Source organism: Castanea sativa, chromosome 1, assembly GCF_040712315.1.
Source record: "Castanea sativa cultivar Marrone di Chiusa Pesio chromosome 1, ASM4071231v1".
NCBI lineage: Eukaryota > Viridiplantae > Streptophyta > Magnoliopsida > Fagales > Fagaceae > Castanea > Castanea sativa.
The window spans coordinates 73,664,213-73,689,367 of NC_134013.1; the positions used below are offsets into that span (position 1 = coordinate 73,664,213).

At 33.1% G+C, this 25,155-nt stretch overlaps 2 protein-coding genes, 2 non-coding genes and 1 pseudogene across 9 annotated transcripts; 2 read left to right on the plus strand and 3 right to left on the minus strand.

Moving 5' to 3' along the window:
• The first annotated feature begins 7,580 nt into the window (after positions 1–7,580).
• LOC142621933 (uncharacterized) lies at positions 7,581–9,605 on the plus strand. The gene is made up of 5 exons (XM_075795314.1): positions 7,581–8,023; positions 8,162–8,248; positions 8,675–8,824; positions 8,917–9,111; positions 9,294–9,605. Exons 1-5 carry the CDS (start codon positions 7,787–7,789, stop codon positions 9,393–9,395), a joined length of 771 nt encoding a protein of 256 aa, XP_075651429.1. The 5' UTR covers positions 7,581–7,786; the 3' UTR covers positions 9,396–9,605.
• Positions 9,606–9,818: 213 nt separating this feature from the next.
• TRNAA-UGC (transfer RNA alanine (anticodon UGC)) lies at positions 9,819–9,891 on the minus strand. Its single transcript has one exon. It is a non-coding gene; the product is annotated as a tRNA-Ala (tRNA).
• Positions 9,892–13,920: 4,029 nt separating this feature from the next.
• Positions 13,921–13,993, minus strand: TRNAA-UGC (transfer RNA alanine (anticodon UGC)). Its single transcript has one exon. It is a non-coding gene; the product is annotated as a tRNA-Ala (tRNA).
• Positions 13,994–16,323: 2,330 nt separating this feature from the next.
• LOC142622072 (uncharacterized) lies at positions 16,324–21,116 on the plus strand. Of its 6 annotated transcripts, none has more exons than XM_075795495.1 (6): positions 16,324–16,489; positions 16,564–16,810; positions 16,924–17,010; positions 19,737–19,886; positions 20,123–20,320; positions 20,817–21,116. In XM_075795495.1, the coding sequence occupies exons 2-6, from the start codon at positions 16,586–16,588 to the stop codon at positions 20,916–20,918; spliced, it is 762 nt and encodes a 253-aa protein (XP_075651610.1). In that variant the 5' UTR covers positions 16,324–16,489; positions 16,564–16,585; the 3' UTR covers positions 20,919–21,116. The 6 variants fall into 6 exon arrangements, with proteins under 6 accessions (XP_075651610.1, XP_075651613.1, XP_075651612.1 ...); XM_075795498.1 differs by having other exon boundaries at positions 16,927–17,010; XM_075795497.1 differs by having other exon boundaries at positions 16,324–16,485.
• A 1,294-nt stretch (positions 21,117–22,410) lies between these two features.
• LOC142608291 (pentatricopeptide repeat-containing protein At5g15340, mitochondrial-like) lies at positions 22,411–24,672 on the minus strand (annotated as a pseudogene).
• Between the last annotated feature and the right edge of the window lie 483 nt (positions 24,673–25,155).

The window sequence follows — 25,155 nt, forward strand, 5'->3', positions numbered from 1 at the left end:
AAAAGCCATGTCAGAAAATTCTAAAAAATAAAATAAATTTAAAAAAACCTTAAATCTAATTTAATTAAAAATTTTTCTTAATGTTCTTCACCTTGTTCTTCATTTTACAACTTCTTCTTCATATTCTTTCCAAATCAAATCTAGCAACCAAGAACTCAAACCCATCACAAGAACACAAATCCAGCAACCCAAGAACTCAAACCTAGATCACTAGGACATAAATGAAAACAAGAAGAAAAAACCCAAATTCAATACCGAATTCTCAGCAAATCAAACCCATAAACCCAGTTAACAAACCAACCCAGAGCAAGAAACCAATCGCAACAAACCCGATCAACACAATCAAACCCAGATCCCACCACCACCCCACTGATCAAAAACATTTCTCCATAACATGAACTTTAGCTCAAAAACCCACAAAAATTCCAGAACATGATCGCCACTGCCATTGAAAAAGTCACCAAACCCACCAATCAATTAACAAACTCACGTCAACAAAGTCACCAAACCCACTACCACCATCATTGATCAAACATGAGAGAGGAAGAGAGATTTCACAATCATCAATGGACCGGTACGGCGGCCGAGATTGAGCTCCATTCTCTTTAAACCACCGCCGGCCCCCTTCCTCTGGAGCTGCTCCAAACCGCCAGCCTCATCTCTCTCTCTCTCTCTCTCTCTCTCTCTCTCTCTCTCTCTCTCTCTCTCTCTCTCTCTCTCTCTAAACTCAGATCATGGTTTAAAATGGTTTGATAATATAAAGAAAATTGTTTGATGCTTTTGACAAACTCACTTAAAGAAAAGTAAATACACTTTAAACTAAAATGATCTAATGATAAATTTTTTTCGAATTTTCGAATTAATTTAATTAGATTAATAAAAAATCGTTTAAAACTAAAAAAGTAAAATTTTTGTTTGTTTTTATTTTTTAAAATTAAAAATAAAATTGAGGAATTAATTTTTTTTTTAATTTTAATTTTTCATTAATTAAAATGCTGAGCTGGCATTTAAAAAATGTCAAATAATTTTTTAAATAATGTTTTAATGGACACATCAGCATCTCGTCAGTGTCACGTCAGCAAGCAGAGTATTCTGTTTGCCACGTAAGAGGTTTCCATTAGTGGGTTGAAGGCAGGGATCAAAATAAAAATGATTTTCTTTTTTTAGGGACTACATTAGTAGCATAATTAATTTTGGGACCAAAATGTAAGAACCAAAAGTGCATTTTCGCGTGATCTATTTTTAACGTGGTTGTTACATATTGTGGGATGGGCAATGGGGCATGTGTCCTTTTTAGTCCATATATAATATCTAAAACTGAAGTGTGACATTTATTGCTACTATGCTCCATTTTGAGTCACATCCACGTAGCATTTCGATCCACTTCAATCCCATTTGATCCATTTTGGTCTAATTTGGTTCACTTAGGTTCACTTTGGTTAATTTGGTCTATTTGGTTTATTTTGGTCCAATTCAGCCCGCTTAGGTTCATTTGGTTGCAGTCCAATTCAGTCTATTAGGTCCATTTCAGTCTATTTTAGTCCAATTCAGTCTCATTTGGTCCACTTAGGTCCATTCAGTCCAATTCAGTTTTGGGCTTTGAAGTTTTATTTTATTTGTCTTAATTTTTAGGCTGAAAAGCATGACATTTTACTCTATTTGAGTCAAACTATTGGAAATAGAGATATAGGCCTATAGAAAAGAAATAAAAATAAAAAATATGGGCCTAGTAGCTGTTTATGTGGTTGTTTTGGCTGTTTTATGTTTGTATTAGTGGCAAAATTTGTCACCTCTGTTCTGGGGCTGTTTTATGTCTATTTCAATAATAGAGATAATTTCCTAACACTACTGTCTTCAAGGTTGTCTCTATGGGTCGCTTTCTTTTTCGCAAATTGCTTTTTATCAACTCAGATGAGGATGAGATAATGATGCGAGTTCTTAAGGGTTCAACGTCGTCGGTATATCGAACGTGATCGCTTGGCAAGCCATAAAAGACTTTATCTCGACTACTTTGCCGACATACCAGTATATCCTCTTAATTTATTTCAGAGGAGATTTTGGATGAGTCTGTCTCTTTTTCTTTGTATCCAATCTAAGGTAGAAACTTATGAACCTTACTTTATCCATAAAGGGATAATGCCCAAAAACTCGGTTTATCTTCTCTTCAAAATATAACAGCTGCACTTAGGATGCCTGCGTATGGAGTTACAGCTGATTTTATGGATGAGTATGTGCAGATTGGAGAATCCACTGCAATAAAAAGTCTGAAAATTTTTGTTAAAATAGTGGTTGATATTTTATCCAATGAATACTTGAGGTCCCAAACAACGAAGACATTGCTAGACTTTTAGCCAATAGGGAAAGACGTGGATTTCCAGGGATGCTAGGGAGCATTGATTGCATGCATTGGAAATGGAAAAATTGTCCGGCTACATGGAAAGGTCAGTACTCTGGTCACATTCATGAGCCAACCATTGTTTTGGAAGCAGTGGCATCATTTGATCTTTGGATATGACATCTATTTTTTGGGATACCTAGGTCAAATAATGATCTTAATGTATTAGAACAGTCTTCTATATTTTCTACGCTCGAACAAGGACGTGCTCCTGAAGTTAATTACTCAATCAATGGCCACGAGCATACGATGGGATACTACCTTGCCGATGTGATATATCTGAAGTGGTCAACATTTGTTAAAATAATTCCATCTCCACGAGGACAAAAAAAAAAAACAATTACTTGCAAAAGCCCAAGAGGCGAATAGGAAGGATGTAGAGCGTGCATTTGGAGTGCTTCAAGCAAGATTCACAATTGTGCGTGGACCTGTAAGATTTTTCTATAGTGAAACGCTTCAAGACATCATGAAAGCGTGCGTAATTCTTTATAACATGATCGTTAAGGATGAGTGAGATGTAAATGAAGTGGTGGAATTAGATTATGAGCAAATTGATGACAATCATACTATACAACTGTCACAGGAGCACACAAATGAATTTATGGAGTTCATTGAAACCCATCAATGTATTCGAGACCATAAAATTCATTCTCAACTCTAATCAGACCTCATTGAGCATTTATGGAAATTACAAGGGGAGTTGTAGAAACTTAAGTGCGCGAGTTATGCATGTGGTGTTTTATTGTAATTTGATATATGTACGAGTCTTCTAAAGACAACATTGATAGTTATGTATGTTGATTGCATCTACATATATGTATGAGGATTTTTAAAGTTGGCAAGTTGAATTCATTGATATTTGGCAGGTTGCATGTATATATATGTATGTGGATCTTAAAAATTGACAGGTTGAGTACATTGATATTTGACAGGTTGTGTGTGTATATATATATATATATATATATGTATATGTATGTATGTATGTGGATTTTTAAAATTAGCAAGTTTGAGTAAATTGATATTTGGCAGGTTCTTTCTTAAAAAAAAAAAAAAAAATTGGCAAGTTCTATATGTGTGTGTGTGTGTGTGTAGATCATTAAAGTTGGCAGGTTGAATACATTGATATTTGACAGTATGCATCTATAAATATGTATGTTGATTTTATATTAATATTTGATAGGTTTGCAAGTTTATATATGTATGTGGATATTTAAAGTTTGCAAGTTTGAGTACATTGATATTTTGTAGGTTCTTTCTAAAAAAAAAAAAAAAAAAATAGCAGGTTGTTTCGAATAGTTGTTGAATTTGAAAAAAAAAAATTGTTGGAAAGAAATGATAAAGGCCAAGGAAAGAAATGTGAACGTTGGAATCAAAATTACTGTTGGGAAAAAAAAAAAAAAAAAGACCGTTGGAAAGATTAAAAAATAATATTTTAATAAAATGCCAAGGAAAATGTGACCATTGGAATCATGCTAAATTTGAAAAAAAAAAAGTGACGGTTGGAAAGAAATAATAAAGAAATATTAAAAAAATGGTAAAATAATAAAGTTTTGAGATGTTGGGTGTATTGTAAAATAGTATGGTATAATTGATAAAATAACTTTTTGAAATGGTAAAATAAAATAAGATAGCATTCCTGGATGTGAATGCTCTAAGGGGCGTACAAACTAGCAAGACTAGGCAAAACGACACATACATTAAGACCATTCAAGGTTAGAACAATATAGCTCTAATACTATATTAAATTAAAAAAATTAAATAAGCAGAGAAAGAACCATAATTGTTTTGAATATATAAAATCTCTATATAATTTTGAAGTTTTCACACCATGAGATGCTACACAATTGTGTATAAATAAAGGACAAATTTTAGCTACAAATTAGTTGTAACTTTAAGCTACAACCTTACTCAATATATTTTTATTAAAGATGAATTTTGACAAATGCACTATTGGATTACATCTTCTTCTTGTATTCTCCATATTTGCAAAAATTCTAGAAAATTAAAGATCAATAGTTATATTATCAATAAATTATTTAAATTGTAAGTTTTTGTAGTTTAAAATTATGCATAAAATATAAACTTATAGATCATATAGTAAATAATATCCGATTGACACAAAAATTGATATGTATATTAAGAGCGTAAAGAACATAGAATTCAAAGGTTAGATTTTCAAAATATGTAGTAATATTTATTTTATTGAGTAAGGTTGTAGCCTTATGCTACAACTAATTTTGTAGCTAAGTTTTGAAAATTTAAAGATTTTACACCCTAAAATTTTAAAATTGGCGAAAAACTACATTTTCGTCCTTACATTTTCAAGCGATTCTCACTTTGGTCCCTACCTTTTATTTTCACCGTTTTTAGTCTCTATCTTGGAAAACACGTCTCGTTTTTATCCCTGCCATTACATCAGAGACGGAAAAGTCCTAAATGGCAGATGGAATTATTAAAATAATAATAAAAAATGCCACGTCAACATCTAAATTAAAAAAAAATATTTATTAATTTTAACTAAATAAAAAAATTAAAAACTAAAAATCACATGAATTGAGATTTAAGTGTGTCTTGAATAAGAAAAACAAGAACACAAATTTCTTAATGAATTTCTAATTTTTTAAATTTTAATTAAATTAAAAATTTTTAATCTTAAATCTAAAATTGTGGTAAAAAGTGGTCAGAAGTTTTGATTCTTTAAAAAAAAAAAAACTTCTGAGAATGATGTTGAGAGAGAGAGCGATATGGGTTTAGAGAGAGAGAGAGAGTGAGTGATCTGGGACCAAAATCGACGACTATCACTTTATTAACAGCTTTAGCCAACTTCTGAGAATTGCAATGGATGAGGGAATCACTTGGGGGCTTACCAGAAAGGAGAGAAGAGAGAATAAAAGATGATTTGGGTTTAGAGAGAGAGAGGTTGAGATGTGGCTGGTGGTGGTTCAGTTTCTCCCTCATCAACCAACGGCAAGCAGATCTGTTTATCCCTCTTCGGGGTTTTGATCATGGAGGCTTCTGTGCTTGGTGAACAACATGGATTGGAGAAAATGATGGGCAACACGGCATCTCCCCCTTATGTGTGTTGTGAAACTCATATCGGTGGTGGTGGTGGCTGTGGTTTCCTTCCTCACCATTCACCGCCACCAGCCATCATCAAGGTAGCCTCCTTGAACAACATCACTCGGACCCGCCTCGGCGAGGCGGCGATATTCATATTCTATGATCTCGAGAACTCAATCAAGGCCGATACCGCAAAAACTCTAGTTCCTGGTGGTGCAGTTCATCCATTCACTCGCTATGGTTGAAATTGGTTTTAGGGTTTGGTTGTGATGGATCTGGGTTCAGTAGTGGTGGATCTAGGGAAGAAGAACAAGAAAAGGAATTTGTATTTGAGCTAAATTTTTTGGGTTTTTTTTTTGTGTTTGTTTCCTAAGAAAATATAGGTTTATGGGTTTGTTGGAGATTGGTTTGTTTATTGGGTTTATGGGTTTGATGATTTTGTTTGTGGGGGTTTTTTTTTTTTTTTTAAATTTCTGAGTTTATGTTCTTATTCAAGACACACTTAGATCTCAATTCATGTAATTTTTGGTTTTTAATTTTTTTATTTAGTTAAAATTAATAAATTAAATATTTTTAATTTAGATGCTGACGTAGCATTTTTCAATGACAAAATAAAATTTATTATTATTATTTTAATAGTTCCGTCTGCCACCTAGGACTTTTCCGTCTCTGATGTAACAGGAGGGACAAAAATGAGACGCTTTTTCCAGGATATGGACTAAAAGCGGTAAAAATAAAAGATAGGGACCAAAGTGGGAATTGCCTGAAAATGTAGGGACGAAAATGTGGTTTTCGCCTTTAAAATTTGAAATTTACCCCATAAATTTTAGGGGTGTTTGGATTTTCCTCCCCAAAGTTTGGAAGTGTTTAGATTTTACACTCCGAAAAGTTTCAGAATTTTGAGATGTTAAATCCAATTACTCCCAAACTTTAGGAGGTAAAATCTAAATTTTGAAACGTTAGAGTCCAAAATACAAACATTCCTAACTTTAAGGGATAAAATCTAAATTTAGAAACTTCAGATGATAAAATCCAAATACCCCAAACTTTAAGGATGTAATTTGCAATTTACCCAAAAAATATTCTCAGAAACAAAAACGCACAAAGATGAAAATCCTATAAATTTTTACGCTTGCTCTCCAAAGACTAGGAAGTTAATTGGTGCAAAATTAATGGAATATTGATGGTTCTATGGGAAGTGTCAAATTAAAGGCAAATATTTTGAAGGGTAGTTTCTAATTTTCTATATATGTAAATGTGAGGACACTTGGAAATTAAGGAGGGTTTCCGTACCGGTGCGTTCTCCATAGTTAGAGACAAGATGGTGCTAAAGAAAAAAGAGGGTTTCCAATGGAAAAATCCAAAGCCAAAGAGTGTTGGTTTGATAATCTATTGCTTCACTTCACGTTAATTTAGTTGTATATATCCCTCCATCCAAGAATAGAAAGCAAGGGAAGTCCCAAGCTACTTGCCTTTTTTAGCTACCCCACCTTGCGTTTACGTGCGGGTTTTGCCTTATTCGAACAAGCCATTTGAATTGATTTATGACTTTTCAGATGAAGGAGAAGTAGGATAAAGTTGGTTGGATTAGGAACAAGCCATTTGAATTGATTTATGACTGTTAAGAGTGACATAATTTTCAAATTATTCCTCTATTAAATTTCTATGATGATGTTATTAAGATATTAATCTAATTAATAATTATTGAAAAGTGTAATATCTAAGCATAACTTTAACCTAACTCATGGGTATATAAGTATGTATTTTGTTAAGAAAACTCCAACATCATTCAATATACAAAATTATATACAAAATTTTGTAAGATTTTTTTTTAAAAAAAGAAAGAAAGAAAAGAAAATGTTACTCTTCTTCCAAAAGAATTTTTTTACTCCATTCCAATGCTTCAGCTTGCGGTACATGCCAACTAAACTTGTGGGCAAACGTATATTGGTGGTCATTGACATTATTGTTTCCCAAATTTTTATTTTATTTTATTAGTATTTCAGAAATATCTAGTTTGCAATTAACATTACCCCACAGTGATAATGGTATAGAGCTATAGATATGAAACAAAAAATAGACCCCATTATTTATATTTATACCGCTAGCTAGCTTGTTATATATTGCAGTAGTGTAACATCATTTGAATAAAACCTTTCAGCTTATATCGAACCCAAATTAAGCTTTGACACTCTTCAACTTCCAATTCATTCACAACCCTGCATAAATGTTTGTTTCCTATGCATTTCTTTTTTGGTTATCTACAGCACTAGTATTATAGTTAATGTCGAGTATTTTAAAATGGTAAACAAATTCTGTATGTGATTATATATGGGTGAGGTTGCAGCAGCAAGGCTTTTCACCCCATTCCAGCGCCCATTATTTCTCCATGGAGGAGGCCTAGGTGCACATGGCAAAGAAGAAAGGAAGGGTCACCTGAAGAGGCAAGAGAATTGTAGTCAAAACCATGCAAAGGCACTATTAACATCATGGCAGCCAAACAATCAAAAGCCTTCAAAGTACTCCTCTAGATTCAATACAGATCTTCCTCTCTCTGAGTCTCCTAGGGTATCTATCTATCTCACACAACCATATATGTACTTTCTCTTAGAACATTAATGGTTAAGTAATTAAAATTTATCTTTTTCTATCAACTTAAACATTTTTAATGGAGTGACAGTTCATAATAATTTTTGGTATTTGCAGGCTTCATTTGATCAGTACTTGGAGCATAAGCCAAGAGTTATCAAAGCAATCTTTGCAGGTGGAGAGAAAATCCAACAAGTTAATGAGGTGTTTGGCCTCTTAATCTATCCTAGTCCCACTTTCTTTGACTTTTTTATTTTATTTTATAATTTTATAGCTTAAGCTCACTTTAATTTGTTGTTGTGAACTATGAACTTATATTACTAATGGCTAAATGAGTTATGTTACTAATACAAATTTTACCTTATCACAAACTAATGTGTTTGCACCAATCACAAAAAATAATTTAATAATTTATTTATTATGTTATCGAAGTAACATCAATCTCTTTGTAATTTTAGCATATTCTTTACTAAATTAACATGCCAGCGTAGTACTGAATGTGTGCATACATATATAGATGGTCAACCTCTTTAGTTTTTCTCAAAAAAATTGTTTTTCTTGATATATATACATATATATAGATGTCTCCAACCTCTCTCTTACATATGTTTGAATGGTTAATTTTCCTAGGATGAGTGGAGAATTCAGATGCCACCCTTACAAATTTTGTTCCTAACATTGTGGCCAATAATATACATGCGTTTGACATGCAAATCAAATGGGAAGGAATACCCTCCAGAAGTTCCTTGCGAGATCACAAAGGTTCTTGAGCTTGAAACAGTAAGCAACAACAAAACTAAGACCATACTAGCTAGAAAAAGTTCTTCTTTCCCCTTAACCTTGTAACATATATGGAAGACAATCTTTTGCAGACAAGATGGAAGCTTCTAGGGCTCGATAATGCTCTTGAATCATCTGGCTTCAATGTCAGTGTAAAAGGAGCCTTATACCCAGATAGACGAGGAACACAAAGCAGGATTAAAAATCAATTCGAGATGAATTTAAGCTATATTCTTCCACCTACACTTTTGGTTCATGAAGATGTTAGTCGAGCCATTGCAGTGTCGGTAAGACCATATTAAATTTGGCTTTCTATTCACATTTTTCATTTTTCCTTGTGTCAATGGTGGATCATAAGTAACAACATATTCCCTTAATAAGTTATGAAAAATATTGTTTGAATCACTACGAATTCAAGTTCCTTACCTTTATAATTGGTTAAGAAAATTGTCTCTGTTTCCAACAACAGGTGATTCAGAGATTGGTGGATGACATGAAGCAAAAAGCTAATAGTGGAGTGCTTGCAGATTATAGTAAATTCAAAAGGGAGAAGCTCAAGAATCTGGTTTAATCCTTGTGATTACTTGCATATATGGGGTCAGAAGGCCTAAAGAATTAACCTTTGCACCTCATGGCAGTCTAGCATTTTAAGAGTCATTCTTAGAATTAGTTAAACCATGCTGAGCTTGAATATATTTGGTAAAGGACTAAGTATTATGTATGTTGTTGCTTGAAAGTTGAAACCGCTACAAAAATGAATAAAATAGCATCACTTTCAGACAACTTTGGTGTCTAAAAGTTGACATTAAATTTAGAAAGATTGAAGATTTGAATCATTTTTTGATGCATCTGGGGTGGAAGTGTAATGAAGAATTTCAATTTTGTTACATCTTCTTCCAAAGATATAAAGATAAAAAGTGAAAAAGAAGCAGAAAGAGGTTTGGAAATGTGCTTAAACGAAAAAGAGCACAAAACCTTATTAACCTCTCACAGATGGAGATGCGGGGGATCGAACCCCGTGCCTCTCGCATGCAAAGCGAGCGCTCTACCATTTGAGCTACATCCCCATTTGCCTATGTTGTTTTCAAAGATTAATCTAACTATACAATATCTGGTGCTATTTCAACAAGTTATTCAGTTTGGAGGAAAAGAGTAGATTTGCAATGTACTAAAAGAATTTCAAAATAAAAACGTTTATAACTCATCAAAATTACCTAAAATTTTAGGAGTGCAATTTAAAATTTATTCAAAGTTTCTATACCTATGGACTTAGGAAAAATATATTCTTAATGCACAATTCACCATTTTATTTCAATTAAATCAATTACAATGATTTAATTCACCTTATTCCAGGTCAAAGTCTGTGTGCGCACTTTGCGGCGTGAACCCCATAATCACTCTAATTAAGCCTAACACAAATTTCTAACTTAATTAAAAATTAATTAAATTAAAAAAGTACTAAACCAAAATTTACAAACTACTAAAAAAACTAAATAAAACAAGAATTGATCCTCAAAAAAAAAAAAACAAGAATTAGAATACATACATACATACATACATACATACATATATATATATGTAAGTGCACAATTTGTACCCAGACCCAAAAACAAGTGATGGGCTCAGGCCCAATGAACCTTATACAATGAAATTTGTAGAGTATGGGTTTGAAACCTAGGTTTGGGATGTTGGAAGTTGATTAACAGGCTAGAGTGCCACAATCTATGCAAGTGATAAATAAATATGACAAAGAAACCTCATCGGACGTAAGCCGAGGACAAATCTTCTTCTTCCTTGTTTCGTCCACGTGTCACATAAATCTTCCTCTTAGATACTTGTCCCATCCACCACCTTCTTGAAGTCTTCAAATAATAGCAGGAAGGCTGAATTCTACTGTTCAGAGGTCATTTCTCCATTAATGCGGCCAGGGAGGTAGATGCAGGGCCTTTAATGTGGTGATAGCAGCTTTTTCTTCAGATATTTCTCACACGTTGCTACTTCTAAAGGGTGCTTGGACCACACTTTTATCCACCAGTTCTTCCAGAATTCTGCCTCTAAGCCATTTAGCAAGTCCCAAGGTTCTTACTGGGCCTGTCCGAGGATATACTCCTCCTCGGACGACACCTCGGACCAATACAGTGCGGTCTGACTGGTGGGCCTAGAGATCCTGACCAAACAGACTTATATCAACCAATCAGGCCCAAAACCCAAACGTTTATTCAATCACTTTTACCCCCACAATATATATAAGAGGATGGGCCCCTCTTTCAACTGGATTTTTTTGTGGTTTAAAGATACTTTTATTAATGAAGGGTAACTTCATTTAGAAATAGGGTCATAAATCTCAAATAACAAATTTCATTTTGAATTCAAGAAGAAAACTTATAAAATTTAGGATTTTTTTTCCCTTCACGTAAAAAAAAAAATACAGTTACTACTTATTTCTAAAGTTTATCCTTTTTATTTGTTTGAAAAATTAAAAAAAAATATATTTTAAAATTATAATAAATGCAAATTATTAACCTTTATTCAAAAAAAAAAAATAAAAGAGTCTCTCACACGTGTGCTCAGAGGCTAGTATATATATATAAAGCTACGTGGAATAAGAGAAGTCAAATCTTGATTCTAGACCATTGCATTTGGCCTATCTATCATACAAACCAAAGAAAAGTTAGTAAACTTTCAAATAGAGCACTTAAACCACGTTTTGAAAAGTGTGCCACCAAGGCATTTCTATAATGCACAAATCGTGTGTAAGGTTGTTTCTGGGTAATATAGGATCCACTTGTCTTAGAGTCCGTTTGGCTGAAGGAGTGAAAAAAAAAGAGGATACAAAATGTTGAAAAAAATAGAAAAGTGAGAGGAAAGAGAGATTTAGTTTTCTCTCATTTGTATTTGGTTGAAATGATGGAAAAGTAGAGAGATGAAAAACTTATTTGTTTGGTTAAAAAAAAAAAAAAGGTTGAAAAAGAAAAGTTTGTATTAATTTAAAATTATGTTTGCATTAAATAAAACAAAAAAATTACACATTTTTTTAGCAAAAAAATTGAGTATGTGCAAGTGGACAAAGAATAAAAAAATTAAGAAAAAAAGCATGTACACGAAACTCACGTGCATATGCACATGGACATTTTGTGATTAATGTCAGAAGGCCTAAAGAATTAACCTTTGCACCTCATGACAGTCTAGCATTTTAAGAGTCATTCTTATAATAAGTTAAACCGTGCTAGCTTGTATATGTTTGGTAAAGGCCGAATATGTACTATATAGTAGCACTTTAGAAAACTTTAATTTCTAAGAACATTCTTATCAAACCTTTCAAATGCTAAAATTTTTATTTTTTTAACATTTGAAAGGTTTAAGCCTGCTTCATCAAACCTTTGATATTGCAAAATTTTTGCAATTGATAAATAATGCCATTTCAAATATGAAATGGCACTATTCATTAATTGTAAAAATTTATATTACTTTTTTATTCCGTGAGGCCCACTTTTATATTACTTTTAGAGAGTGGAAAAATAAAAAATTAGTGAAAAATAATAAAGAAATAATATTTAAAAGAAATTGTAAAAAAATTAAAAGTTTTGATATAAATTGTATTGTAAAGTGGTGTGTTATATGTTATAAATATAAGTTTTGAGAAGGTAAATGCTAAATTTTTTAGAATGTTTGATAAGAGGTTTTAAAATTTTTAGCATTTAGCATCTAAAAAACCAACTTTATAAAATTTAACACATCACTTTACAATACACCTAACATCAAAACTTTTTTTTACTACTTCATTTAAATATTCTTTCTTTATTATTTTTTTATTTATTTTTACTCTCTCTCTCTCTCTCTCTCTCTCTCTCTCTCTCTCTCTCTCTCTCTCTCTCTCTCTCTCTCTCTCTCTCTCTCTCTCTCTCTCTCTCTCTCTGTGTTCTAAGCACTGGCAGCCACATCCATTAGCCACAAAATCACAATATCAATTCACAAAAGAGACAATGAACCCACCAAATCACAAAATCAAATCACCCCGCTGAAATCAAACCACAAAACCCACCAAAATCAGATCACATCCGCCAAAATCAAATCCCAAAATCAGCCACACTTGCCGAACCGCTGTCGCCCAAACCCACAAAATCAACCCAGACCTACACTTGCCGATACACCGCAGTCGCACTCGCCAAAACCCAGCTAAAATCAATTACCCACGAACCCACCAAATCACAAAGTCAGATCACCTTGTTGAAATCAAACCACAAAACCCAACCAAATTAGATCATACCGCAGCACACACTTGCCGAACCACCAAACCATGAAATCAACCTACACCCACAAAATCACGAACAAGGACGATCCACCAACACCCACAAAATCAACTCGTCCTACGGAGAGATGAGAAAAATCAACAGTCAAAGAAAGATCAACAACCGCACCATCTCGTAGAGAAAGAGAGAGGAAAGCAGAGAGTTTGAGATTGAGACTGAGATTGAGATTGAGAGCGTATGGTGATCTGAGAAGGAGAAAGAGAAAGAAAGAGGAAAGTAGCGAGAAAATGGGCATTTGCCCCTTTCGCCAAAACTTTTCAGCAAAATGCCCCATATCTGGAAATTACCCTATTTCAAGTTTCAATTTAAAACTCTATTTTTGGACAATTAAGTTATAGCGAACTGAAAAATAAAAATAAATAAAAAAATTGGAACTCAAGTATCATGTAAAAAAAAAATTCTAAGCCCACGTTCGCTATAACTCGATGGACCAAAAATCAAGTTTTATATTTGAAACTCAATTTTTAGAAAATCGAGTTTCAAAACAGAAGTATTTTCCTAATTAATTTCAGACGTGGAGCATTTTGCTGGATTTTTTAAAAGAAAATGGCAAAAGCCCAATTTGGCCAAGAAAGTAGAGAATGAGAGAGAGAAAAAGAAAAAAAAAAATTAAAAACTCTAGCATCTTGCTACAGTAGGTTCTCAAAAATGAGATTCTACTGTAGCTTGGCATGTTTGATGTCAATGGGTTTTTATCATTTGAGGTGCTAAAAATGCAGAAAATTGAACGAATGTGCTAGTATTGAACTAAAAAAAAAAGTAAAAATATTATAAAATTTACACAGATGGAGATGCGGGGGATCGAACCCTGTGCCTCTCGCATGCAAAGCGAGCGCTCTACCATTTGAGCTACATCCCCAGTTGCCCATTTTATTGTCAAAGATCATTTTAACTATAAGCGTCCTGGGGGCTATTTCAACGAGTTATTTAAGTTTGGAGGAAAAGAACAGATTTGCAGTGTACTAAAAGAATATCAAAATAAAAACATGTTTTGAAAAGTGTGTCAGCAAGGCATTTCTATAATGCGAAATTAGTGTGTAAGGTTGTCTCCAGGTAATATGAGATCAGCCTTGTCATAGAATTTTGAGAGAAAATTTCCACAGGTAGCTCACCAACTTTAGCTTAGTTAGTATAGGTACACAATTATCAAAACTTGCGTGCGTAAGGTTATGTTAGTCAAAGAGTTTTTAACCTTTTGAAAACCAATAAAAAGAAGTTTCGTATTGTTTTTAACCTTTTGAAAACCAATAAAAAGAGGGTTCATATTTTTCTTGCTTAGCCAAAATCTTTTTAATAAAGCCCCTTAAGATTCGTTATTAAGAATCATAATTAAAGTTATAAAGAATACAAAATGCGATGTGTAAACACCTAAACACATAATTAAGTTTCCATGATGTAATGATCTAAATTTGAGAATATATAGACCATACATAGAATCATTCAAAATTTTCATTTACCGTATACTTACCACGCACAATGCAAAAATTAGTTGTCAAAACCTCAATCAAATAACACACGAATATGTTGTGTTGTTTTTTGTTTGGTGCGAAGACAAATTGTACTGTTGAGAGAAAACAAGGGACCATCTTCTTGTTTGCATTGGCAAACGTAGCCACGTCAATAGTACGACGAAAAATTGTACGAAAAAGAAAAACTATTCGAATTCACGTTGTAAAAGAGACTTTCGATAGTCGACTGAGTACCAACAAGTGAATAACATGTGGGTTATGCATCAACATTTGTTGTCTGAATCTCAATCCCAAAAAGATGGAATCATGCAATGAATACGTACGTCGGTCTGTGTCAATTTTTCAGTTGTCATAGATCAAAGAAAATTACTGCCGCCCATGCTATTTGAATGGTCACAGAGAGGGGAGGGGACCGGTGAAGTTATTCAATTAAGTAATTATTAATTTCTAAGTAATCTCAAAAAACTATAAACTAAATTCATCAAATTTTCGGCCATAATTAAGATAATCATATAATTCTAGAATCATGTCAAAAAAATTAAACGAAAAATTACAAAATAACATGGAATGAAGGAGGCTCTGGCACCACTTGTTGAAAATCTAAAACAGCAAAAGAAAAAATACCCCCCCCCTCCCCCCACCCACACACACACACACACACACACACACACACACACACACATTCAACCATTGTTGTTCAAGCGATTTAGGCTCTGTTTGTTAGTATTATTTAAACAACAGTTTTCGTTGGTTAAACAATATAATATGTTTTTTCACAACATTTTTTCACCTACACATATTTCTACAACACTTAAATAGTGTTACTAAAACAACATTACCAAATTGGCTTTTATTAAGAAAATCTCACTATAAAAACAATGAATATGGAAGGAAATCTTTTGTTATATTGCCTACACCTTAGAAACCCTTTGATGGATCTAACACATGCTTTTTAAATGTTAAACTAGGAACCCTTTAATTGAAAGTTACTTCAAAATATAATAATTAGTTAATGTAGGCTTCATTTAGTCTCTTAATGAAGATAATCTTACATACTTTTCTCTTGAATTGTTTTTACTTCGTTCCTATTAATTGTTTGTGAGATTTTTCAAAAACCTATAATATTTTCACATTAATCATGTCTTGTGTGAAAATACTTCTCTTTCGCGCAACAAACTGGTATCATAGTTTCCACTATCACAATAATTGTGAAGATATTAGACTAATCAAAGAACTATATCAACTATAATTTTAACCTAGCTAACTCATATAATAATTGTGGGCTACTTTTTTTACTCCCTGGGAAACTATTTTCTTTCGATGTGGGACTATAAAAAGTTTCCTAAAAAGTACGCAAATAGTTTCCCTAGGAGTACAAAAAAGTGGCTCACAATAAAAGGAAGCATAACTGATGGTACACTACTCCTTTGGCTTCACGCATATAAGGTAGAAAGTGGGGGAAGATTCTTTCAATGTAGGACTACAAAAAGTTCCCTAAGAAGTACGCAAATAGTTTCTTCAGGAGTACAAAAAAGTAGCCCACAATAATAATAATGAAGAAGTTGCTTTAATTTCCTGCCAAAAGTTGTTGACAATTCATTTCAATTATTTACTTTTTTCTATCTTCGGTCTCAAAAAAAAAAAAAAAATCATTTAGTTTTTGGCACAAGCCAACTTGACTTTGTGGCCAAATGTACATACACATATAATTATTGTACTCCATTTATGAATGTTTCTATAACCGTGCAATAGTTTGCGAAATTTCATACTCGACATTTTAAGGGAAACAAACCATCCCCGTCATGTATATATGTCCTTCACTCCCTAACCAGATAGATATATAGTGCAGTAGAGTACTATATATATATATCACTAATTTGTAGTAGGTAATTTTGCATTATTATTATAATTTTATTTTTTATTTTGTTGCTTGCTAGTATTAATTAACATCTTTGAAAAGGTGAACGAAGTCTCTGCAACTGATGATGATGGGTGAGGTTGCCCTTGCAAGTCTTTCTTCTACATCCAAGTCTCCATTATATCTCCATGGATCAAGAACCCGATGTGCTCTTGGCAAAGAAGAGAGGAAGGGTAAGCAGAAGAGCCGTAGTTACCATGAAATGGCATCATGGAAGCCAATCAATCAAAAGCCTATAAAATACTCTTCTAGATTCACTTCAGCTCTTCCTCTCTCTGAGTCACCTTGGGTATCTATTTCTTTTTTGTGTTAGAATAATAATTAAATAATTAAAATTCATCGTTTTCTATCAACTTAAAATTTTGAGGTATATGGTTTTGTTATACTAGTTTTTGGTTTTAGCAGGCTTCATTTGATCAGTATTTGGAGGATGAGTCCAGACTTTTCAAAGCAACCTTTACAGATGGAGAAAAAATGCAAATTAGTGAGGTGTTTGACTGCCCTACTTCCACTTTCTTTGATTTATTTATTTATTTTTTATATACCATAAAAATATTGTTCAAACTGAGATTTTCTTGGCAGAATTTGTTATGTTAGAATTATGTGGCCATGTATATCTTATGATGCATCTATTATAATAAATAATTGTTCAAAAAAATTTTTGTGAAATTAAAAACAATATTTTTATGCTGAAAAAATATCAGTATATCTACTTTGATTCAGTTGACTAAGCTTATGAATAAAATCATCACTGTAATCCTTAACTTCACCATATCCATCAATGATATAGTCTATCATAATGGGTGCATTAAGGGATAGAGTCACGTTATCAAAATAAAAGATATTCTTGGTCCCCCAAAAAAGTGTCAAATGTTTTTATTCTAATTTCTAACATTCAATTTTCAGCCAAAAAAAAAAAACATTCAAAAGATTTCAACGTTTAAGAAATCAAAAGTAATATTTCATAAATGAGAAAAAAACTATAAGTATGTCATATTAGAGACAATATAAATCTATCAATTTTATTTAGTAAAAAAAGTGAAATTTTTTTAAAATTCTCAAAATTTTCTTTTAAGAAGATTAAAATTTTCAACTTTGTGTGGTAATTAGGTATTGAATTTTATTTATATGATTTTTTTTATAGAAGAATGATATTTAGTTAAAACTAAAAATTCTAGAAACTTTTTTTTTAAAATTAATAATTTAAAAGAGATATTGAATCAATAATCTTCATATGATATCAGTTTATTATTTTCCCAGAAAATAAGATATTTTTCCCTAACATTCAAGTAATTTTGTACAAATGTATACATTTGTGCATATACATGTTTGAAAAAGGTTTCTCTCTCCAAATTAGTTTGAAGAAATATCCTTCAAATTTCCATTATATCTTTTTATTGATATGTATTTTGAAAATCTAACTGTTAGATTGCATGTTCTTCTTACATTCTTCATATTTGTAAAATTTCAGAAAGATTAAAGATCAATAGTTATATCATTAATGACATGTTTAAATTTCAAGTTTTTGGTGGTAAAATATTTTGCACAAAAAATAAGTTTATTGATCGAATTGCAAATAAAATCTTATTTAAACAAAATTTGGCACTCATGTTAAAAACATAAAGAACATGTAATCCAACGGTTATATTTTCAAAATTCACATTCAATAAAAAAAATATGACAAGTTTGAAGGTGTCTCTCCAAACTAGTTTGAAGAGAAACTCTCTAAACTTGTCATGTGTGTGTGTGTGTGTCTCTCTCTCTCTCTCAAACAACAAATCTAAGTATTGTTGGACCATGATAGAAAGGTAGTGTAAGTCAAAAATGGCTCAGATTATAAAAGATAATATAAGGGTTTGTATTATGATGGCTAGTTTGTAACAATCTTAACAGTCCTTTCATAACGAGAGACATGCACATTGAGTGCGGCATCATTTACCTTACTATGTCTTAAGAATTACTTAATAATAATAAGAAAAGTGTATGCGTGATTACAATCTATCATTTTTAATAACATTTTTCATTCTTGTTATCTTTTTGAAATATAAAATGTAAAAGGAATTGTAAACTTTGACATCTTAGAGGTATTGTCAAGGTTAAATAATTTTTGGGTATAATTGTTCTAGAAAATCATGCAATATTCCAATAGTACAATAATGTTGTACTTCCTCCCTTTAACATGAACAATGGGTCTCATATGAATTTAATTAATAGATCCTTTACTATGTGAGAAGAGAGAAAATGAAAGTATTTTACATATTAGAATATGATTTAATTTTCCCTTAAAAAATATGATTTAATTAATTACCTGAACTTTATAGAACAACTAAGTATTGGTAAGAAATCACCGTACACCTTTAGTGTGATGGTCACTCCGTAAGTATAAGTGTTTGTGGAGTGTGAGGAGTAAGGGCCGAAATTCAAGTCTCTAGAAGGGTACTTGTAGAAGGGAAATGACTTTTTAATTATAATTAGCTTGGAAGAGCTTCCTAATTACTTGTAAGATTCTTGAATAGCATAAAATTGTAAGAAACTTCTCACATTTTGAAGTTGATTTTTGTTATATTTATTCCTGATATAATTGTTTATTCACAAACGTTTTATATTTGTTTCTCTTTAGCTAACTTCTAAGTAAAATTCCATTGTATTATTGTTAACTATCAACAATCTATGAATTTAATTGTTTAATTGATTAAAGAGTGATGCTAAAAACATTACAAGACTATAAATTTATATGTTACCAAAAGCCATCCATTTAAAAAAATAAATAAATAAGTGTTACAATTCGTAACATTGTTACAACAAACCTTAGGTGGCAAGTTATTATTGATTCTAATTTGAACTTACCACTGAAATTTTTTTTTTTTTGCCATTTAAGATTTGTTGTGGAATTTGTATATTAAAAAAAAAGATTTGTTGTGAAATTGTTGTAAATATAACATTTCTCTTCAAAAAAAAAAAATACAGAAAATTATTCAAACATTTATTTATTATGTTTTTAAAGTGGCTTCAATCATATTTATTGTCAAATCAATTTGTAAACTTTTTGAAATAAAATTGATAATAACTTTAGCATTTTACTTGTAGTATGCTTTAATGCTATAATCGACCTCTTTAGTTGCTCTAAAAAAATGCTATTTTTCTTATTAGGAACATATGAGTATATGACTCTAACCTCTTTCTCATGCATATGTTTTTATGCTTAATTTTTGTAGGACGAATGGAGAATTCAGCTGCCACCCTTACAAGTCTTGTTCCTAAAAGTGCAGCCAATAATTGACATGCGGTTGACATGCAAATCAAAAGGGAAGGATTACCCTTCAGCAGTTCCTTGTGAGATCACGAAGGTTCTTGAGCTTGAAATGGTAAGCTACAATAAAAACAAACTAAGAGCGCATATATACAAAAATAAACGTGACCGGCCCTAATTAGTTTATTGAGTATCCATGATTGGTCCTAAAATTTTAGGACAAAGACTTGATTGTTGCTATTATTATTGTTGTTTTTCTTTGGATAAATCATAAATAGCATACTAGAAAAGTTGATATATTATATGCTGCTTCACCTACCAACATAAATATGAAAAGCTAATCTTTTACAGACAAAATGGGAGCTCCTAGGGGTTGATGATGTTCGGGAGTCATTTGGCTTCAGTGCCAATGCTAAAGGAGCCATATACCCTGATAGACGGGGAACACAAAGCTGGATTAAAAATCAATTCGAGCTGAACATAAGCTTTGTTCTTCCACCTGCACTTGCTTTGGTTCCTAAAGATGTTATTCAAGACATTGGAGTGTCAGTAAGTCCTTCAAATCTACTTGCTATTTAAATCTCTCTTTATTTTCACTATTCAAATTCTTGAAGTATATCATATATACTATTTGTAAGTAACAACACACAATTTGATAAATTACTTCAGATATACGTGAGGACTGAGTAATGCTTTGAATCACAAAATTTTCACAATTTTTTTTCACAACTATTGATATGCATGGTAAGTTGTGATTAAACCAACATCACTTTCACATGGTCCCATCACTAATAGTCTAACTCCAATTTTATTAAAACATTAATCACATGTCAACTCATCAATTATGAAAAATTTTGTTTAAATTTTTTTTTTTTGTTTTATTGAACTTGACTATAGTTCACCAGGCCTTATGAGGCTGCAAGTCTGCAACAACTACTACCACATCATTATCAGTTCAAGTTCCTTATTAGTTTGTCCTGAAAATTACTATTAATTTCCATTGTTTTTAGCCATAAATTTACTAGGAGATTGTATCCAACAACAGGTGATCCAAAGATTGGTGGATGACAAGAAGCAAAAAGCTAATGATGGAGTGCTTGTAGATTATGATAAATTCAAAAGGGAGAAACTCAAGAGTCTGGTTTAAGCCTAGTGATTACTTGAATATGAGGTCAGAAGGCCAAAAGAAGTTAATTCACAGTAGCTTGCATTATTCAGCAAAGGAAAGCTTTGGTGACTGAAAGTTGATGTTAAATTTAATAAGATAGAAGTGGATTTGCATCATTCTTTCAGACATTTGGGGTTGAAGTGTAATGAAAATTTCAGTTTAGTTTCATCTTCTTGCAAATATTGAACAAATAAGTCATTAGTGAAGCTAAAAGATGGAAATGCAGGGGATCTAACCATAAATAATCCGAATACAAAACTACCAGACAATTTTTTTTTGTTGTTGTGGTTCCTCATTGATGTGCTTGTTCTTTATAAAAATTGTGATCAACTAGGAACCGCAACTAAGATTGTAAAATGTTAAAACTGAATCTAAGTGAAGCAATAAAAATTTTGAAGTACAAGATCAAGACAATAGCAATGGCAAGAACTGCAATTATGGGGCCAATAATCCACTTGTTCATGCTCATTCTTTTTGACATGTTAGTCATAATTCTCTTGCACTTTCCTGTGTTATCATCCACTCCATGCAGCAGACATACAGGGAAAACCATCAGGTAAATACAGTGGCATGTAATTTCAAAACTACTACTACAGTGTGAAAATCATATAATTTTGGTAGACAGCACAATAGTCATACCTATTACAGCTTAAAATATGAAGATAATATAATGGACAAAGATCATAACAGTTCAATACTAAGCACTAATGCTGAGACTGAAAATAAAAACAAACAAAAAGGGAAAACACACACACACGCACATACCCTCCCAAAAAAAAAGTAAATGATATTCAAGAATGGCATGTAAATGTTTCAAAGTGAAGAACATCAGAGCAGAATCAAATTACAATTTCATATATTACTCAAACGAAAAGTAATAGAAGGACTTTCCTTAATTCTGTCACCAGATTTGCCCAGTCTCTCTGTTGTCATCACTAGTCTTGCTCTCTGATCAGCCGATGCCTATTGCATATGCATCAATTATTTGTGCCAAATGATGATTCATGAACTCAAGGAAAAAGGAATGTTGTCAATATTCACCAGTTATCAGTCCTCCAAATAAGAGACTAAAAGTTCACCACAATTGGGAAGCAGAACAGAGTACGAATTTAAATAATAATAATATAAATAAAAATAAAGAATTAGACAGCGTGTATCCCTGGACCCAATAACTTAGACTGCCAGCATTCAAATGACAAAGTGAACTCCAATAGTAAATACAATGGCAATGCAAGAAAATAGAAAATGGTGAGACAACCATTAGTTGCAGGACTGAGTACTGCTATACATCATTTTAGACCATAAGGGAGCATAAATCATACACTAAAGAAGGGGTGAGATTGAGAAGCTCCCATGGGAGAACGGGAATGATTGTCAAACTAAATGAAATGGGATGGCTTGAACTGAAACAACAAGAGTCTTTGCCCCAAAACTATTGGGGTTGGCAAAACTTTAAGATGACTTAAATGGAAGGACCAGGAAATCTGTCACAATAAAGTTTGATTCCAACAGGACATAAGCTTATACATATAACTCTACAAGACAAGCTTTATTGTTTTATGATCAACTGACAATCAGAAGATACAAACAGATACACAGTAATGGATCAACACTTACACTGTTTCTTTACAATTATCAGCATATTGTGTTATCATCACCAATAATCAAAGCAAGAACAAGAACCATGCTTGAAACAATGAAAACGATTGCGGTCTCTAACAACAATTTCTCTATTGTATATATCAGAAACCATCTTAATAACAGAATGACAGTCTTGGCATATACGCAGATTCTTGAAAATATAAAGAGGTGAACCAGCTCTTGTGCTAATAAGTCCAAAACAGACTGCCAGCTTCTCACTATGTGAGAACAATGCCTGTTCTATCTCCTCCAATTCATCCACATTACCCACCCGACTGTCACAACCAAAGAAAACTTGGGAAGCGGCATTTGGGACATAACCAGCCACTCTCAATCTTCGAATCATCTCATCCAACATGATGTAAATATCCGTGATTTGTGGATGTGACTTATCCCCTGCACAGAACTGGTGAACTTGGCCATGAACATGAATTGAACTCGTTCCAGGCATCTTTCTAATACCCCTTTTCTTAAGAATCTGCCTAAGGGAATCAGCCTTGTCTCTCTTTCCCACCAAGGCATACATGTTTGAAAGCAGGATATGATATTCCGTGTTCTGGGGATCCATCTGAACCAGTTCTTGCAGAACTTGCTCACCCAGCTCTAGCTTTCCATATACACTACATGAACCCAAAAGGGATCCAAGAACCACCTCATTCGGAGGCATTGGCATCTTTTTTATTAAGATTTCAGCTTCTTCTAAATGACCAGCCCGACCAAGAAGATCGACCACACAAGCATAATGTTCTATTGTGGGTGTTATGCCATGCACCGCTTCAAGTTCATGGAAGTATTGGCAACCCTCATCAACTAGACCTGAGTGGCTGCAGGAACTTAACACAGCCATAAAAGTTAATTCGTCTGGCTTGGCATCTTCCACCATACGAGGAAATATATCCAAAACAACTTTACCCCGTCCGTGCATTGCTAACCCACTAAGCATAGCATTCCATGCCACCACATTCCTTCGTGGCATGTGCTCAAAAACCCTATATGCAGCTTTAACCCTACCATATTTCGCATACATATCCACCAAAGCCGTGCCCACCATGATCTCCATCTCATTTTCCATTGTCTTCAAAGAATACACATGAACCCACCTACCCATCACCACATCTCCTGACTGTGCACATGCCGATAAAAATGAACAAAGTGTAACATAATTCAACCCAAAGCCACAACCAAAAATCATCTCACCAAGAAGTTTAAACCCTTCCCTGATAAACCCCCTCTCCACATAACCCACGATCATTATTGTCCACGTGACCTCATTCCTCTCCGGCATCATATCAAACACCAACCTCCCACACCCCACACCTTCACATCTAACCACTCCATCCAGAATCACTGTCCACGACACAACACTCCGTTCCTCCATCTCTTCAAACACCTGCCTCGCCTCACCCAACATCCCACACTTCACATACATATCCATAAACGCATTGCAGGCCTTTACACTAGCACTCAATCCCATCTTCACCAAACACCCATGTCCTTGCACCCCAACTGAACATCCCCCAACCGCGCGCACACATTGAACATGCAAACCATGGCCACATCATCAACTCCAACACCCTCTCTCCCCATTTCAACAAACAAAAACAGTGCATCTCTAGGTACCCAATGGCGAGCATAGCAGCCCATTAAAGCGGTCCAATCTATGGTGTCTTTGTGTGAGTGGGGAATTTTATCGAACAGTTTGCGTGCATAAGTTGGGTTGCCACAGGCAGAGTAGAGGTGAAGTAAGGCGTTGTGGAGGAAGGAGTTTGGGGAGTTGGCGAGGCCAGTGATGATGATAGTGGCGTGGAGTTTTTTGCCTTTGTTGACAGAGGAGTGTCGAGCACAGGCTCGAAGAAGGGAACGGAAGTGTTGAGTGAGGGTAGAGTGGGTTGGCCATATCATATGAAAGAAAGCTGAAACTTTAAAAGAGAATGAGAGGAGAAAGAGAGAGAGAGAGAGAGCATTGCAGAGGCAAGGAGTCCAAAAGCTTCGTATAGAGCTCTTCATCACTATTGCAAAGGGAGCTAGCCCAAGTTTTGGAACGCCATTTCTTATCGTCTTGACAACATGTTCTACAGCCGTTGAAAAGACAAGTTTTTACATTACAACTTATTATGTGTATTTAGCTAAAAGCTTTTTTGTTTTTTTAAAAGTTTTTTGTCTTCATTTTATTTTAAATAATTTTATTTTTAGCTTTGGAAATATGTTAGCTTTTAGCCTTATTTATGTCAAATAACTTACTGAAAATAAACAATCATTTATTTTTCAGATTTATAAGCCGTAGTGCCAGCTTCATAAAGAGAAAAAAGAAAAAAAAAAAACTATAGGACCAATTTTGTGTTTTTTTTTTCTTTTATTTATCTAATTTTTTTATTAAGTGAAACCTACTTTAGTCCAACCTTACCATGCAAAGCACGGTGCTTGTTAACATTACCTCTTTTCATTATGTATTTTTATTTATTTATTTGGTTATGCATGTTATATATTTTAAAAAGAAATGACATTTTTTGCTAATATATGGTATTTTCAGTCAACAAAGTTCAATTCCGCGAAGCGTCGATCTGGGTTCAGATTC